The sequence below is a fragment of the Rhineura floridana genome, chromosome 5 (genome assembly GCF_030035675.1).
Source record: "Rhineura floridana isolate rRhiFlo1 chromosome 5, rRhiFlo1.hap2, whole genome shotgun sequence".
In the NCBI taxonomy this organism is placed as follows: Eukaryota; Metazoa; Chordata; class Lepidosauria; order Squamata; family Rhineuridae; genus Rhineura; species Rhineura floridana.
The window spans coordinates 59,249,914-59,266,643 of NC_084484.1; the positions used below are offsets into that span (position 1 = coordinate 59,249,914).

A 16,730-nucleotide genomic window follows, 5' to 3' on the forward strand; every position below is an offset into this window, starting at 1 on the left:
CATCAGCCTCAACTAGGGGTGGTTGGAGTTGTAGTTTACAACAACTGGAGACCGCTGTGTTGATTACCTCTGGTGTAGCGGTTTGAGAGATGGACTTGAATTGGGGAGATCCACATTCAAATAATCACTCAGCCGTAAAGCTCACTCAGGCTAGTCATTACCTCTCAGCCTGACCTACCTCTCGGGGTTCTTGTAAGGGCAAAATGTACAGCGTTCTGAGTTAATTGAAGGAAGTGTGAGATATAAATATCATGAATAAATATTTAAGGGTTCTTCTGAATCTACTGAAATTAGCCCACAAGAAAAGGATGGGAGACATGTTAAGGATTGGTTTAGACTGAGACTTTGTCATAAGAGATACTGTGAAACTTGCTACAATTCAGGTAGAAATTCAGTTCTTGTTTCAAGTAAATAACTGATAGACTCTTAATATCAGAGTCTTGGGGCAAGGAGAAATATTCTTTTTGCATGTTGTTGGGTATAGACAGGCCCTATAAAAGGTAAAGAAAAATTAACCTAACTTTGCTACTTTTGTTAATTGTAAATATAAGGACAAGGATTTGTGCTGCATGCTCAGGGAAACATGAAGCCAATGTGCACATCTCAGGAAGGGCATCATATGGTCTTAGTGATAAGAGAAGTGACTTATTAGCTGCAGAATTCTAATTGAGGTGACTGAAGTGTGACAAGGGAAAGCTAGAGAGAGGAAGGTTGTAGCACTCTAGGTAGGAGATGGCCAGAGTATGAACCATGTTTTAGTCATGGGGGACCGAAAAGAGTAGGGTAGATCTTTATCAGGTGGAACAGAGAAAAGTGGCAGGTTGAGTATGGTGCAGCAATACCAAAGTTGAAGATCGACATGGCTTGTTACTGGAGATAAGGGAATGAGAATACTGTAAATCAGTATAGAAAGTAACCAGTTTATTATTTGTATTTCTGTGCTGATGCTTGTATTTGGACAGTAAAATATAAAAAATGAGGAGTCAGATTCAGATGTGCTTCACACTTTTACCCAGTGTGTCACTGTTGAGAGCCCATCTACTGTTGCAAGGGATTTTTAAAAATGAGCTGACTGTAAGCATGGGGTCACATAAATGTGCCTATTTGGTTGAAGAATTGTAGATACTTCCAAACCTCAAAATTAAACATGTTCTCTGGTTTGTTTTTTGCTTGATGACATTAGAAGACTTCCCCCCCCCGAGGGAACTAGGTAGGAATAGGGAAATTTGACAAAGGTAGTTAGGCTAGGATGAAGATCTAGTTTCAAATCCCTTCAGTCTAACCTGCCCCTTGAAGGAGTTGAATAAATAGGACCTGTGCATACTTTGAATTGTGTTTCAAACTGTTAATGGTTTCCAGCTGTAAAAAACAAAACCTAAGAATAATGACAATTTACTTGTTCTGGGTGTTCTAGAATAAAAAACACCAAAATGACAACCATGGAAGTGTATCTCTACCCATCCAGTCTTACTGCAGTAGAGTTACTAAGAATGGCATTGTGTTCTTATGCTACTCAAGTGACTTTTCCTGGGGGTTTAATATTGGGCAAGTTGTGGCAGGACTGATGCAATTACTTCCCTGTTTGGGTGCCCTGGAGGAAATAATAATTGACCCATTTTCCAGCTTGTTATCAGAAGGCATGATGTTTGATGTATAGTGAAGTGTTATGGTGATGAGGTAACACTCAGATTACTGGTGGGTAATCTGGAGCCTTGAAGCAGGGTACTTTATAAAGGATTGTGAAAGGACAATAATTTGACTTTTTTCAGGGGTCTGTAGTTTTGCTTGCCTTAGCAAGTGTTCTGCTGCCCTGGCAAGTGCAGAGAGTCTTGGGCATCCTCCAACTTCGGAGCTTTCCAGGGAGGGGGAGCAAAGATTGTCTCCACAGCTGAGTTGAGCTCTAGAGGTGCAGAGTACGTCTGCATGATAGTCTCCTTCCTAACCCCAAGTTGGGAAGAAACTTGAGATCAGTTTTGGTGTGGTACTTCTGAAGTATTTTGAGGGCCTCAGAAGCACAGAGCCTATGCAAACACCAGCCTCCCTGTCCAGCTCCAAGCTGTAGAGGGCAGCTATGGCTTGTTTCCACACAATGCAGTTTCAGGAACCATGTCCCAACCCACTTCCCATCTCCAAGCTTAGTGTTGCAAAGAAGAGCAAGGGGTTGCCCTTGATTTTCATTGCATTTTCAGAAGTGCAGTGTGAAGTCAGGAAGACCTGTTGAGGAAGGGGCAGCATCCTGGCAACCATACATTTTGAGTTAGCCATCCAAAATGTGTGGACTCCTGCCTTTCATTTTTCCTTTTTTTTATCATTAATTTTATTCAAATTTTCAAGCAAAACAAAACAAAACAAAAAAGAAACAAATTAAACAATAAAATAAAATGTTGACTTCCGATTTGTCGCAGATCAGTTATAGGTCTATGATATATAGCAAACCTGTCTCTTAATATATTACAAAATCACTTTCCTCCAGTAGTTATCTTAATTAATCATCAAATCTCATTAACATCACTTTATTCTTTCCGCAAAAAGTCAAAGAGAGGTTTCCACTCCTTGAGAAATATATCCCTCGATTTTTCTCCAAATAAACATGTCAATTAATCCATCTCATCAAGTCTACTAGGACCAGTAATTTCAATAGCCATTTTTCCATTATCAGTGTTAATTCCATCTTCCAACTTCCATCCTTGCACCCATAATAATCTTGCTGTCATAGTCACAGTCATATAGTAAGAGTCTGATGGGAATTTCCTTCATCACAAATAGTTCCTTGCCATCAATTCTGAATGTGTTACTGAAATATTGTTGTAAAGTCATATCTCTGTTCCTCTTTTTTACGAAATGCACTAGCACATCTCTTGAGAGTTTTTCCATTGTCACATATCTGGAATTAATTCTATAAATTTTCTCTATTTCAAGTTCCATCAAATCATTCCAGTCCAGAAATTCCATCGAAACATTGATAGCTTTATCTCTGATATCTTCATCAATTTCTCCAGGGACAACGCTGAATTCCAAACAGTAATCTTTATCTCCAGGATCCACAAACTCCAAATATTTTTCCAGTTCCACACTTGATATATCTGTTCCAATCTCCAGAACTTGCATCCTCCCTTCAATTTTTGCCATAAAGTCCAAATCTTTTTCCAATTCCACATTTGATATATCTGATCCAATCTCCAGAATTTGCTCCTTCCCTTTAATTTCTTTTTCATATTCTATTGCTTGTCCATCTGCTTCTTTTCTCATATAATCCTTTATTTCTTTCAACTCCTGTTTCACTTTACCAAATTCAGTTGCCATCTCTTGTCTACTCTGTCCCAGTTCTTGTTTCGTTATCTTAATCTCATCCATTATCTTCTGAAACATATCCAGAGGGGAAAACCCTTCCAGGGGTACATCCATGGTCTCTGCCACTTCTTTGATTGTCATTCTTAAAGCCGAAAAAAAAACCCCTTCAAATTTCCAATTTCAAGGATCGGTATTGGGACCTGTACTTTTCAACTTATTAATTAATGACCTAGAATTAGGAGTGAGCAGTGAAGTGGCCAAGTTTGCTGACGACACTAAATTGTTCAGGGTTGTTAAAACAAAAAGGGATTGCGAAGAGCTCCAAAAAGATCTCTCCAAACTGAGTGAACGGGTGGAAAAATGGCAAATGCAATTCAATATAAACAAGTGTAAAATTATGCATATTGGAGCAAAAAATCTTAATTTCACATATACGCCCATGGGGTCTGAACTGGCAGTGACCGACCAGGAGAGAGACCTCGGGGTTGTAGTGGACAGCACAATGAAAATGTCGACCCAGTGTGCGGCAGCTGTGAAAAAGGCAAATTCCATGCTAGCGATAATTAGGAAAGGTATTGAAAATAAAACAGCCGATATCATAATGCCGTTGTATAAATCTATGGTGCGGCCGCATTTGGAATACTGTGTACAGTTCTGGTCGCCTCATCTCAAAAAGGATATTATAGAGTTGGAAAAGGTTCAGAAGAGGGCAACCAGAATGATCAAGGGGATGGAGCAACTCCCTTACGAGGAAAGGTTGCAGCATTTGGGGCTTTTTAGTTTAGAGAAAAGGCGGGTCAGAGGAGACATGATAGAAGTGTATAAAATTATGCATGGCATTGAGAAAGTGGATAGAGAAAAGTTCTCCCTCTCTCATAATACTAGAACTCGTGGACATTCAAAGAAGCTGAATGTTGGAAGATTCAGGACAGACAAAAGGAAGTACTTCTTTACTCAGCGCATAGTTAAACTATGGAATTTGCTCCCACAAGATGCAGTAATGGCCACCAGCTTGGACGGCTTTAAAAGAAGATTAGACAAATTCATGGAGGACAGGGCTATCAATGGCTACTAGCTGTGATGGCTGTGCTGTGCCACCCTAGTCAGAGGCAGCATGCTTCTGAAAACCAGTTGCCGGAAGCCTCAGGAGGGGAGAGTGTTCTTGCACTCGGGTCCTGCTTGCGGGCTTCCCCCAGGCACCTGGTTGGCCACTGTGAGAACAGGATGCTGGACTAGATGGGCCACTGGCCTGATCCAGCAGGCTCTTCTTATGTTCTTATGTTCTTATGTTCCAATATAGCCACAATTCCCAAGCAAAGAGTAATTTGCTTCTTTTTCCAGCAATAAGGGAGTTAATATTCCAGGCCTGTTGACATCTGGCCAGCACAGTTCTTATCTCCCGCACGTCCAAGAATGCAAAACAAATTTGGTTCACAGCGCTGAACAATTAGTAACATACACGAACAGCAGATTCGTCTAAAGAAAGTAGTCCAAGAAAAAGTAGTCCCAGACATATATCAATCAAATAATCATCTAAATCAGATTTTCTCTTCGGGTAAGTTGCCCCTCATCTGTTTTAATCTTTATAGTTTCCAAATTCAGGCCTGCTTTTTGCCATAAAAAATAAGATAAGCTTTTTAAATTTTCTTTCCTCCTCCTTAATTCCTTGTATAAAAGGGAGAAGTGTAACTCACCCAGGTATCTTAATTGGCTTCGGCCAGATAGGCGGACTAAATATTAAATTATTATTATTATTAATTGCTGATTCTTAAACAAATCTTTTACTGTAGTAATTTAAGCCAAATGATAAGATTAGACAGAAGAAAGCTTGCCCATTGTGGATCGTTTAAAAGAAAAAACGTCTCGCTCTTTTTCAGCCCAGCTTGCTGGAAGTCCTAACTCCGTCCTCGGCTGCTAGGTATGCCTTCCTTTCCCAGGGAATTCCTGATCAATTCCAGCCACCGACAGCCCAACGAAGTTTCTGTGGATAATCTATTCGGTTCACCCTTGCCTGGGAGAACATTTACACCAGTCAAAGTTCCCTTTTGACTGATTTTAAACTGAAAAAAGCTTCCTCTGAGACAGAGCTCATCTCAGAGGCAGCCACAATCTTCCGGGAAGTCCTGCCTTTCATTTTTCCTGATGTTGGGGTGTGTGGTGGTGCTCTTCCTCTCCAAAGTTCTCCATGGCCAAGTTCCCACTTGTGTACTCTGTTCTAAAGGCATGGGGCTGACACTGGGTGGCTAACCTTTTTCAACCAAAGAACCACATTGACAGTCAGACATCACTTTGAGGGCCACATGCTAGTAGTGGGTGTGGCCAGTGCATGCACACACACACAACACATACAAACCACAAGCACAAAAACTCCCCTGACATGCAATCATATAGCACTCTCCTTCTCTCTGTTGCACACCACACATATGCAATCAAACACTCATAAATACAGTCTCACACAGATGCAGAGGCAAACACTCTCTCACCCAGCATTTCCAGCCCTCTGGAAACACTGCCTTTTCTTTGCAATTGAGCATTGGAAATGCTGCCTTTTACTGTTAAAAGAGCAGCTTATCTCCCATCTCAGCACTGTGGTTCTTAGTGCTAAGATTATAAATAAAGATTCCTCTGCTTGGAGCAGGCAGAGGGATTTTATTTCCTGATATTGGGAGATTACACTTTAGGGCTGGAAGGTGACTTCCTGAGTTTGGGTTGCTGGATCTGGGCCCACCCCTGGGCTAAAGTGATGTTAGCCTCATTACAATGTGACTTGATATGTGAGCTATGTTCCCTTGCTGAGGTGCTTATACGGATAAAGGAAAATAGTTACTCAATGAAAGTTTATACCAGAATGTATGTTAGTCTTTAAGATGCTACAGGACTCTTGGTGGTTCTTTCTTGAACTGGGTAACATAGTTAACCCTCTGATAACACTGTGGTTGATTAACAAAGCTGCAATTCTTTTTTTTCCTGATTTCTCCTCACAGGTCCACCCTTAGCATGTGCGGGGCCTGGGGCAAAAGCATAGTTCCCCCCCCCACATTCTTTCTCTCTCTCTCTCTATATATATATATTGAGAGAGAGAGAGAGAGAGAGATTTTATTTACGAATATATGTAATTATAATATTTACACATGAGGCTAACAACTTATTAAATACAAATATGATTACCTTCACTTGAGGGAATAGGCCTCTGGTCAACCTGTTCCATACATATCCATTTTTTCACTGGCCTCTCGACATTTGTCTTCCCTTTGTTGATATCTGCTAGATATGGCAGTCTATTTCTAGGCATATTTTCCCATCTTTATCTTCCTAACTAAACAGTTGAAAACACTTTGTGCAGAACCATTGTTTTAAATATCGAGGATGACAGAATTGAATCATTTCTGTAAATGTCTGGGCCTGGCTGCTTTTGTTGATGGGCAATTATTTTCGGATTAAAATTAAAATACAAATATAAGAAACTATATTTATTCTCAAAGATTTATTTTCCTTGCTTTCACTTCTGCAAAATCATTAATCAACTTGTCAAAATCTAGATTTTTACAGCTGATGAGCGGCGGCAGCACAGGGAAGCCACTGACTCAGTCACGCAGCCGAAGAGCAGGCAGGGGATTCAAACCTCCCACCTAAAATTAGCTGGCTAAGCGCTGCACACCCGCTTCACAGCTGATGAACGGTAGCAGCACAGGGAAGCCACTGACTCAGACACGCAGCCGAAGAGCAGGCAGGAGATTCAAACCTCCTGCCTAAAATCAGCTTGGGAAGCGGCTGGAGAGATGGCCGCTGCACGGCTGAAGAGAGAAGAAAACCCCCACCGCAGCCCAATCGCCAAGCGCGGGGGGCCCCCAAAGCGCGGAGCCCGGGGCAACTGCCCTGCTTCCCGGTGCCTAGGGGCAGCTCTGTCTCCTCAGATCACATAAATCTTTTGCCTTTTACTAAGGCTGCAGTTCTAACTCCGCTGATCTGGGAGCGAGACCCACTGAATTCAATAGGGCTTGAGTGAGCCCCATTAAATTCAATAGGATTTCTGGCTAGGGTTATACTGTTAGTTGATATCTCATCCTCTGTGGTTGGAGATAGTAGATATACCTTGGACTCTCTGTTGACTCCATTAGTGTGCATTTATTTATGATATTGATGTCATAACTTCATTCTGGTGAAGCTTGGACCTGATCTTTGCAAGAGGATGAGGTTCTGACTAAGTTGACTCCATTGCTGTTACCCCTTACACCAGTGGTTCTCAAACTTCTTTGGTTCGCGGCGCACTGTAAAATATATAAAAATTTTCTGGTGCACTTCGTATACAAAATTAAAAATATATTAATATATTTTAAACTATGAATAAAAATAACTTAATAATAATATACTTTCATAATATTCGCGGCACACCTAGTCACCTCTTGCAGCGCACCAGTGTGCCCCGGCGCACCGTTTGAGAATCACTGCCTTACACCATATGTGAACAATTGCTAATTGCATCAATGGCATTGCATCTAGTTTGGCCTGGATGTCACAATGACACCTGCTTTTTTGGTTTGTTCAGGCAGGTGAGAGATTGTTTGCAAGACTGGGCCAATATATGGGCAGATAGTACCTCAGGTCAAAGATAGACTTGTCATGCGGTATCAGGCACATTCACATTTTGTGCAAAGATAATGGATATATCATTTGTGTTGTTTAAAGTCTTCCCAATGTAAATATTTGTAGCTCCTACACCTGTTCTTATTTCTGACTGGACAATTTGAAATTGTATGGTAGCAATACTGAACATATTTTTTCTCTCCCTAATAGCTTCACTATGAAGCAAGGTGGATGGAGAAAACGAGCCAGTGATAGAGATGGCTGGGGGACATGGGTATGTTCAAACCATATTTTTCAAAAAGTATAAACATAACTTTTTAGAATTACCTTGCTTTTTGCTGGAGTTTATGAGTAGCTTTAATGTAACTATTTTATTTCTATAATATAGCCAAAGTGTTTTAATCTCTAACTTGTCCAGAGTGGTTGAGTAATACTCTCCAGTTCATGGCTAGGAAAGTTGCATATGATAATTTTTTTTCAATTCTTATTTAAAAATGTTCAGGCTTTTGTAGGTGCTTAATTATAGTCAGTTGGCTGTGATTTTAACCCTGCCTAGGGTTATTAGCAGCATTTTATTTGTATTACATTTTTATATATATTTAATTCTTGTACACTGCTTTGACACCTTATGTGAAAGGCTATATAAAAATGTTCTAATAATAGGTACAAAACGTCCATGTGGTTATTCCATTTTCAAGTTTCCACAAATGAATATCCAAACCAAAACTAAATTGATATTAAGGAGTTTCAAAGACTTGTAACTTTTTTGCAACTTTTTGACCAATTTCCATAGGTAGACACAAAACAGTCGAAGTATCAATATCTAAAGGTTGGTTGTGTTTGAAATTCCAGGGAGGATATATGTCTGCCAAAGTCCAGAAACTGGAGGATCAGTTCCATTCAGAAGCAGCTATGCAACATCAAAAAGATGGAACTTCATCTAGTATCTTTAATGGAGTCGCCATCTATGTCAATGGCTTTACAGGTGATCGTTTTCACTCTCTTACTGTTCAAAAGTGTCTTAAGAAAAATAAGGTGGAGGGAGAGCTGAACTGTGGGAGCAGGCATAGAGAAGGCATATCTATATTTCATTCTCCTCGTGGTTAGAATCTTTTGCTGATTGCTTTTGGCCAGGTTAGCTCCCCAAGAAAATTGAAAATGCTCCAGAATACACTAGATAATCTTATGTGCATGATTCAGAGTCATGCACTATTTGATATGTACTCTCACTTCACTATTGTAGTTGGCCAGGATATAAGGCTGGTTTCCAATTGAACTGAGTGTGTGTTTCAAAATGCAAGTTTTGGAGTGTGCTTGATTCACACATTCTCTCCTCCTGCAGCTTCTCAGCCCTGCTGGGAAACTATTATTTTATATTGTTTTATATTGTTTTAAATTTTTAAATTGTGTTTTAAATTGTTTTTTAAAAGATGTATTTTAAATTGTATTTGTTTTGGCTATGGGGCGGTTTACAAGTATAATTAATTAATTAATTAATTAATAAAAAGGATGCCATCTGGACCCAGCAATTTGTCAGTTTTTATTTTGTCTGTTAAGCCTAGATCTTCATCTCTTGTCACCACTACTTGCCTCAGTTCCTCAGACTCCCTTCCTGCAAAAGTTAGTTGAGGCACAGAGATTTGCTCTATATTTTCTATTGTGAAGACTGATGCAAAGAATTCATTTAGCTTCTCTGCAATCTCCTTATCCTGTTTTAACATACCTTTGACTCTCTTGGCATCCAAGGGCTAACCGCCTCCCTAAACAGTCTCCTGCTTTTAACATATTGAAATACTCTTTTGTTGTTGGTTTTTACAGTTTTAACAATGTGCTCCTCAAATTCCTTTTTAGCATCCCTTATTGTCATCTTGCATTTCTTTTGCCAGAGTTTGTGTTCCTTTTTATTCTCCTCATTCAGGCAAGAATTGTTTTTTGAAGGAAGCCTTTTTGCCTCTAATAGCTTCTTTGACTCTGCTTATTAACCATGCTGGCATCCTCTTGGCCCTGGTGGTACCTTTCCTGATCTGTGGTATACACTCCAGTTGATCTTTTAATATTGTGTTTTAAACAGCTCCCAAGCATTTTGGAGTGATTTGACCCTTTGGACTTTACTTTTCAGCTTTCTTTTTATCAATCCCCTCATTTTGGGGAAGTTTCCTCTTTTGAAGTCAAAGGTGACACTATTGGATATTCTTGGCAATTGGGCATTTCCATGTATGTTTAATTTAATTGCACTATGGTTGCTGCTGCCAATCAATTCGGCAATGCTTACATGTCACACTAGGTCCTGGGCACCTCTTAAGATTAAGTCCAGGGTCACCACCCCTCTGTTCAGTTCCAACTGTTCAAAGACACAGTCATTTAGGGTATCTGGAAATTTTACCTTTGTCATGACTGGAACACATATGTAGCCGGTCTATGTCAGGGTAGTTGAAGTCATCCATTACTACAACATTTTCCAGTTCAGATACTTCCTCAGTTTCATTTTTCATCTCAAGATCTCCCTGAGCATTTTGATCAGGGAGATGATAGAATGTCCACAGTACTAAATTACTCTTGGGGCCCAGTAGCACCTCCCACAAAAAATTCTGTGGAAGAGTCTGCCTCTTTTGAGGTTTCTAGTTTCCTGGATTCAATGCCCTCTTTCACATATAAAGCAACACCATCTCCAATACATCCTCCCCAGTCCTTCTAATATAGTTTATATTCCCTGACACAGAGACACCCGGCCTCCCATTCCACACACACATACCCACTAGCCCTTATCAGTCATGATGGGCCTGGGCCAAGGATGTATTTGGTTAGATGGACAGCCACAAGCATCTTGTCTATATCCTTGGGCCTCCTGAATTAAAATTTGAAACCATTCTCAGAACACCTCCACAGGGACTGCCACGACAGTGGTGTCACTTTCAGAGAAGTGCTTTGTAAAGTTTCAACAGCAGGCTGCCGAGGTTTCCGTCCAGGAGAGATTTCAACAAATCTATCACCACAGAACAGGATGCAGTGGAGGAAGCAAAATAAAACCTTTTGCGTCTCCGCTACATAGCAGGCATTTGTGTTCAGTCATACTTGTTCCATGACTTGGACCATTGTGTCACCCAGCATGCTTAATTGCCAAGAGCTTCCCAAAAGGTCTTGCCATGATAGTGTGTTATTGTAAATACCCCCACCTCAAATTCCATAACATTCCTTGTCTACCTAGTCACAAAACCAGATCCAACATCCGTCCTGCTATAGTAATGGCTTCTGTCATGGTGCACTCATTTCTTTGAGTGCTGGCATGTATGTAGCCAAGCCCAAGATGGCACCACTATTTTGTATGTACGCCATGCTCTGAGGTACTCAAAGGTTTGTAGAAGTACAAAAAATCATTGGGGAGACCCCAAAAACAACAAGAACTTAAACATGTTCAGTGGGCATAGAAACCTGACTGTTAGAAGGAAGGAAAATGGAAAACCAAGGGGAAGTAGAAGTAGAATACAGTATCCTGAAAGAAGGCATGTTTCATTGGCTGGAATGCTGAAGAGTAACACTCCACACTACAACATTTTGTTCCACGTTCCATTTGTTTTCCTGTAATAGGGAATAAAAAATATAATAATCAGATGTCCTTATTAGAAGCCATTGATGGCAGCTTTTAAAATTGTTATCTTACACTTTCTTCATTAAAGTATTTTAGACATGTTTAGGAGCAGCTCTTAAATGAAAAGCACTGTACAGAATACTTCAGTTGTATGGTTTCTGTAGTTCCACATTTAAAAGGACTTACCAACGTTTTTTCATAAATCTATTACAGATCCTTCAGCTGATGAACTGAGGCGGCTAATGATGTTGCATGGAGGTCAATATCATGTATACTATTCTAGATCCAAAACAACACACATTATTGCAACAAATCTTCCAAATGCCAAAATAAAAAAACTCAGTGGGGAAAAAGTAGTTCGACCAGAATGGATAATAGATAGGTAAATATTGAAGAATTATAACCTGACTGATAACGCTATTTAAATCAGGGATAGGAAACCTGTAGACCTCTTGATACTGTTTTATTCCAATTCCCATCATCCACAATCATTAACTGTGTTGGCTGGGGCTAAATTGGATTCCAACAACATCTGGAAGACCACAGGTTTCCCATTTGTGGCTTAAATGTCCCAAATGTGAGGACCGACATTTCCATTTGGAGAGGCATCAAACAAAATTGTATTCTAGAAAATTATTTTTATTTCATGTATGTTAAACATTTTCAACAATATGTAATCATGTTCACAGTAGACATTTGGCATTATCTTATAGCTCTGTGATACACTGATGAAATATAATGGGGACTGAGTGCAAAATATTGAAGGGGGATTCTGAATGAATTCCAAGTTAATTCCAAGCTTATTTTGCTGACTAAAATAAGCTGAAATTAATGGGTTTGATTAATAAAACTGGATGACTAACATGTTGATTAAAATTAATGTTATAAATGTAAAGCAGAAAAACTGTATCTCTGATAAGCACTTGGTTTGCAACAATTTCCTGATTTCATGATGGATTGCTAATTCAGAACTAGAGATCAAAGGCAAAGCTGAACATTTTTTCATCTTACTGGAAATACTGTTGTCTGTATTTCTTAATATAAGGACGTTTAAGAGAATGGAAATAATTCATTAGTTTTAATAAAAATGTAAAATGACTTTTGATTTTAGGATTTATAAAGCAAATAATGAACTGCTCAGGTAAATTGTGATACCTTACATGTGTTAAACATTATTGCGTTATTTTGCATTCTTCAGACAGTAGCAGTTATTTTACTGAAATGTCGTTTGAATTGTACTAAACATATTGGGAAAACAAATGATTTAAACTTGAAACTCCTCATTGCAACAGACATGATTACACTATTCCCTTAGAAATCTGACCACATAAGTGCTAACAAGTTCTGTTTTTTTAATTGGGTAATGTGATCTTACTGTAGTTTTCTTAATTGCAGCATGTATTGGCTTTTGATCCATTGCCAAGCTTCTTAGCATACAGATTGGAGCTAGATGGGAAATAACCATGAAGAATTAAGTTTTAGTATTGCTCTGATTTGGCAATGCATTTCCCTAGACCATGCATGATTACATTCCCTTTCTGCATAACAGGGACTTGGCTGCATTTATCACATCATAACCCCTCAGAGAATACTCTAGTGCTTCAGGTAGACCGTTGTTAAAGAAGCTGCATTTGAATCCACAACCTCAAGATTTAAAAACATTGATTGAAGTGTAATTTTTCACTTAAAGGATTATCTAAGATTATTAAGAACTAAAGTAATGCAACATCTACACAAATTTTGCTTCATAAAGCATGTAAAGCAGAGAAATTGAAAAATTTACAAACCAAACTGTCAACGTTCTGTAGTGAAGTGTGTTGAAAAGATCTCTACCTTCTCCCTTTGCCGGAATTGGAGAAAAATCTTTTCTGTTGTTAATTGCACATCATGCACTCTTATATCAGTATTCAGATTTAATTGGACATAATTTTATTCAGGAATAGTTTTAGCAGTTGTATATTTTCAATGCCGATTTCTAATTTTATTGCAGCCCTCTTTTTTTCTTTTAACTAAAAACATTTTGGATCAGGGTCCAAAGAACAGTTCAACTTATACTGTGTGTTCAGGTGGGGACTGGAGCTTATGTTTCTCAAACAGCGAACTCACAATCAGCATCTTATGGCAAATCACTTTTGAACAGAAGAGGTTTTCAAAAGCTGATTATGATATGGTCGAGGGAGGTTGAATATACCTCCGGATCACACTGGGTATTCCCAAGCTCTTGGGCTCTTATAAAGTGTGTCTTTTTTTATCCTGTCCCTCATCTCTCAGGGCAACTCTTTGGATCTTAGCCTTAAAAGAGGGGTGGAGAACCTTTTTCAGTCTGAGGGCCGCATGTCTTCATGGGCAACCTTCCAGGGGGTGCATGCCAATGGTAGGCAGGGACAGAGGCAAAAAGTGGGTAGGACCAGATATGAAGTGGGTGGAGCAACAGATGTGACCTTTATTTTTGTACGATAGGCTATATTCTAACCACACCACTGTTGGAGGTTTCTGTCCCCCATCCAGGCAAGCATGAGGCACTATCACAGTTCAAGGACATGTTCCATCCAGGCAAAAAGCACTTGAAGAAGGCACAGAGCAGGACCAGTGAGGAGACCTAGAAGGCTGCCTTCAGACCCTGGCATTTAAAATTCTAATAAGTTTCCAATACAGTAACTTTTGTTTGCTATATAAAATAATCAGACAATGAAGTGACTGCAAAGAAGACAATCAAACTACATTTATTTATTTTATTTATTTTATTACATTTTTAGACCGCCCTATAGCAATAAGCTCCCAGGGCGGTGTACAGCATAATAAAACAGGTTAAAATACATAAAGACAATATTTGTTTTGAAGTCCTTGATCAATTAAATTCTCACGTTTTTTACAGCATAAAGGCTGGACGGCTCCTTTCATACATTCCATATCAGCTTTACACAAAACAGTCAAGTTTCCAAAAAGGCCTCTGTTTTAATACCATATGCAAATCCGAAGAACCTATCCCAGGTCCTAGCAATATCTCTGTGGATATCAACAGGGTGTAAGTAATTACTTTTATTTACAAATTCAGATTATGTTGATGGACCAACTTTGATCATCATGTTAGATAGTGTTTGTTCTGCTCTTAGAAGATCTCTGGGCGCATCTCAAATCATACTTTAAAACTGGGTGGACTAAGTTTACAAAACAAATAATTTTTGTCAACTTTTAGTTTGTACTTTGTTGTTCAAATGAAGGCCTATTTAAACTAAGCAACATAACAAAGAAAGCTTTCAAATTAGCACAGTTAAGAATGTAATCTTGCATCCTAATTTTATACATATGTGTAGCAGGTTTTTTCCCACTATATTCGTTGTTACAGTGCTTTTGTAATTTAGTATCTGATATTAATCAGCCGTATTTTGCCCTTTAATAATAATAATAATAATAATAAAATAATAATAAAATTTAATTTATGTGTCGCCTATCTGGCCATTGGCCACTCTAGGCGACGTACATGTAACAATTAAAACACAATACAATAAAATACAATAATGCAATGTGAAAACAATACAGCAGCAAAAACAATATTAATACAGGGTTAGAGGCATTTCAGTCATAACAGTTAACCCTCCCCGGAAATCCCAAAGGCCTGTTGAAAGAGCCAGGTCTTTATGGCTTTACGGAATACATTTAGGGAAGAGGCGTGCCATAGATCTTGTGGGAGGGAGTTCCATAAGGTGGGGGCCACCACTGAGAATGCCCTCTCTCTAGTTCCCGCCAATCTAGCTGTTTTTGTCGGCGGGATTGAGAGAAGGCCCTGTGTGGCTGATCGTGTCGGGCGGCATAATTGGTGGCGTTGAAGGCGCTCCTTTAGATAAACTGGGCCGAGACCGTATAGGGATTTAAAGGTTAATACCAACACCTTGAATTGGGCCCGGAAAGCAACTGGAAGCCAGTTTAGATCGAACAGCACTGGTGTGATGTGATCCCTGCGGCGACTATTCGTAAGTAGTCGAGCCGCCGCGTTTTGTATAAGTTGTAATTTCCAGACCGTTTTCAAGGGTAACCCCACGTAGAGCGCATTACAGTAATCCAATCGAGAGGTGACCAGGGCGTGTACTACCAGTGGGAGCTGATGAACAGGAAGATAGGGTTGCAGCCTTCGTATGAGGTGTAGTTGATACCAGGCTGCCCGGCTCACTGCCGAAATCTGAGCCTCCATGGACAGCCTGGAATCAAGTACAACCCCAAGGCTGCGGACCTGGTCCTTCAGGGTAAACTCACCCCATTGAATTTCAGGTCAACATCTCCCAACCTTCTCTTGTCCCCCACGAGTAGCACCTCGGCCTTATCGGGGTTCAACTTCAGCTTGTTCCTTCCCATCCATCCACTCACAGATTCCAGGCACTTGGACAAAGTCTCCACAGCCACCTCTGGTGAAGATTTAAACGAGAGAGCTGAGTGTCATCCGCATATTGGTGACACTGCAGCCGAAATCTCCTAATGATTGTACCCAGCGGCTTCATATAAATATTAAATAGCATGGGAGAGAGGATGGAGCCCTGTGGCACACCACAATTGAGAGGCCAAGGGTCTGAAACCTCCTCCCCCAATGCTACCTGTTGGTACCTATCGGAGAGAAAGGAACGGAACCACCGTAATACAGTGCCTCCAATTCCCAATCCCTCCAGGCGATGTAAAAGGATACTGTGGTCGACAGTATCAAAAGCCGCTGAGAGATCGAGGAGGACAAGAAAGTTGAATTCTACCCTATCTAATGCCCTCCTCATATCATCCACCAGAGCGACCAAGGCTGTTTCAGTTCCATGACCAGTCCTGAAACCCGATTGGTATGGATCCAAGTAATCCGTTTCATCCAAGTGTGCTGTCAACTGGTTGGCCACCACTCGCTCAATGACCTTGCCCAAGAATGGTAAATTTGAAATTGGGCGAAAGTTATTAAAAACTTGGGGATCCAAGGAGGGCTTCTTTAAGATGGGCTTTACAATTGCCTCTTTGAAAGCTAGTGGCATCACACCCTCTTGCAAGGATGCGTTTACCACCACTTTAATCCCCATGCCCAGTTTCTCTCTGCAGCTCACAAGGAGCCACGATGGGCAAGGGTCAGTTAGGCAAGTGGTAGGCTTCACAGTCGAAAGCACCTTGTCCACATCCTCAGAAGGGAGAAGTTGAAACCGATCCCAACTTACCAGCATGCAACTGGCCAACTCTGGTTCACTTACTGTGTCCACGGCACACGGGATCGAGCTCCGTAAGTGTTCGATTTTATCGGCGAAGTGCT

The 16,730-nt window shown here is 40.1% G+C and overlaps 1 protein-coding gene across 3 annotated transcripts in view; it reads left to right on the forward strand.

Annotated features, from left to right (window-relative positions):
* REV1 (REV1 DNA directed polymerase) overlaps positions 1-16,730 on the forward strand; it is a 105,028-nt gene that overhangs the window by 20,281 nt on the left and 68,017 nt on the right. For all 3 annotated transcript variants that reach the window (XM_061626865.1, XM_061626866.1, XM_061626867.1), the window contains exons 2-5: positions 8,086-8,149; positions 8,728-8,860; positions 11,675-11,843; positions 14,337-14,486. In XM_061626865.1, coding sequence (XP_061482849.1) covers positions 8,086-8,149; positions 8,728-8,860; positions 11,675-11,843; positions 14,337-14,486 — 516 coding nt within the window. The remainder of the gene's footprint in view (positions 1-8,085; positions 8,150-8,727; positions 8,861-11,674; positions 11,844-14,336; positions 14,487-16,730) is intronic.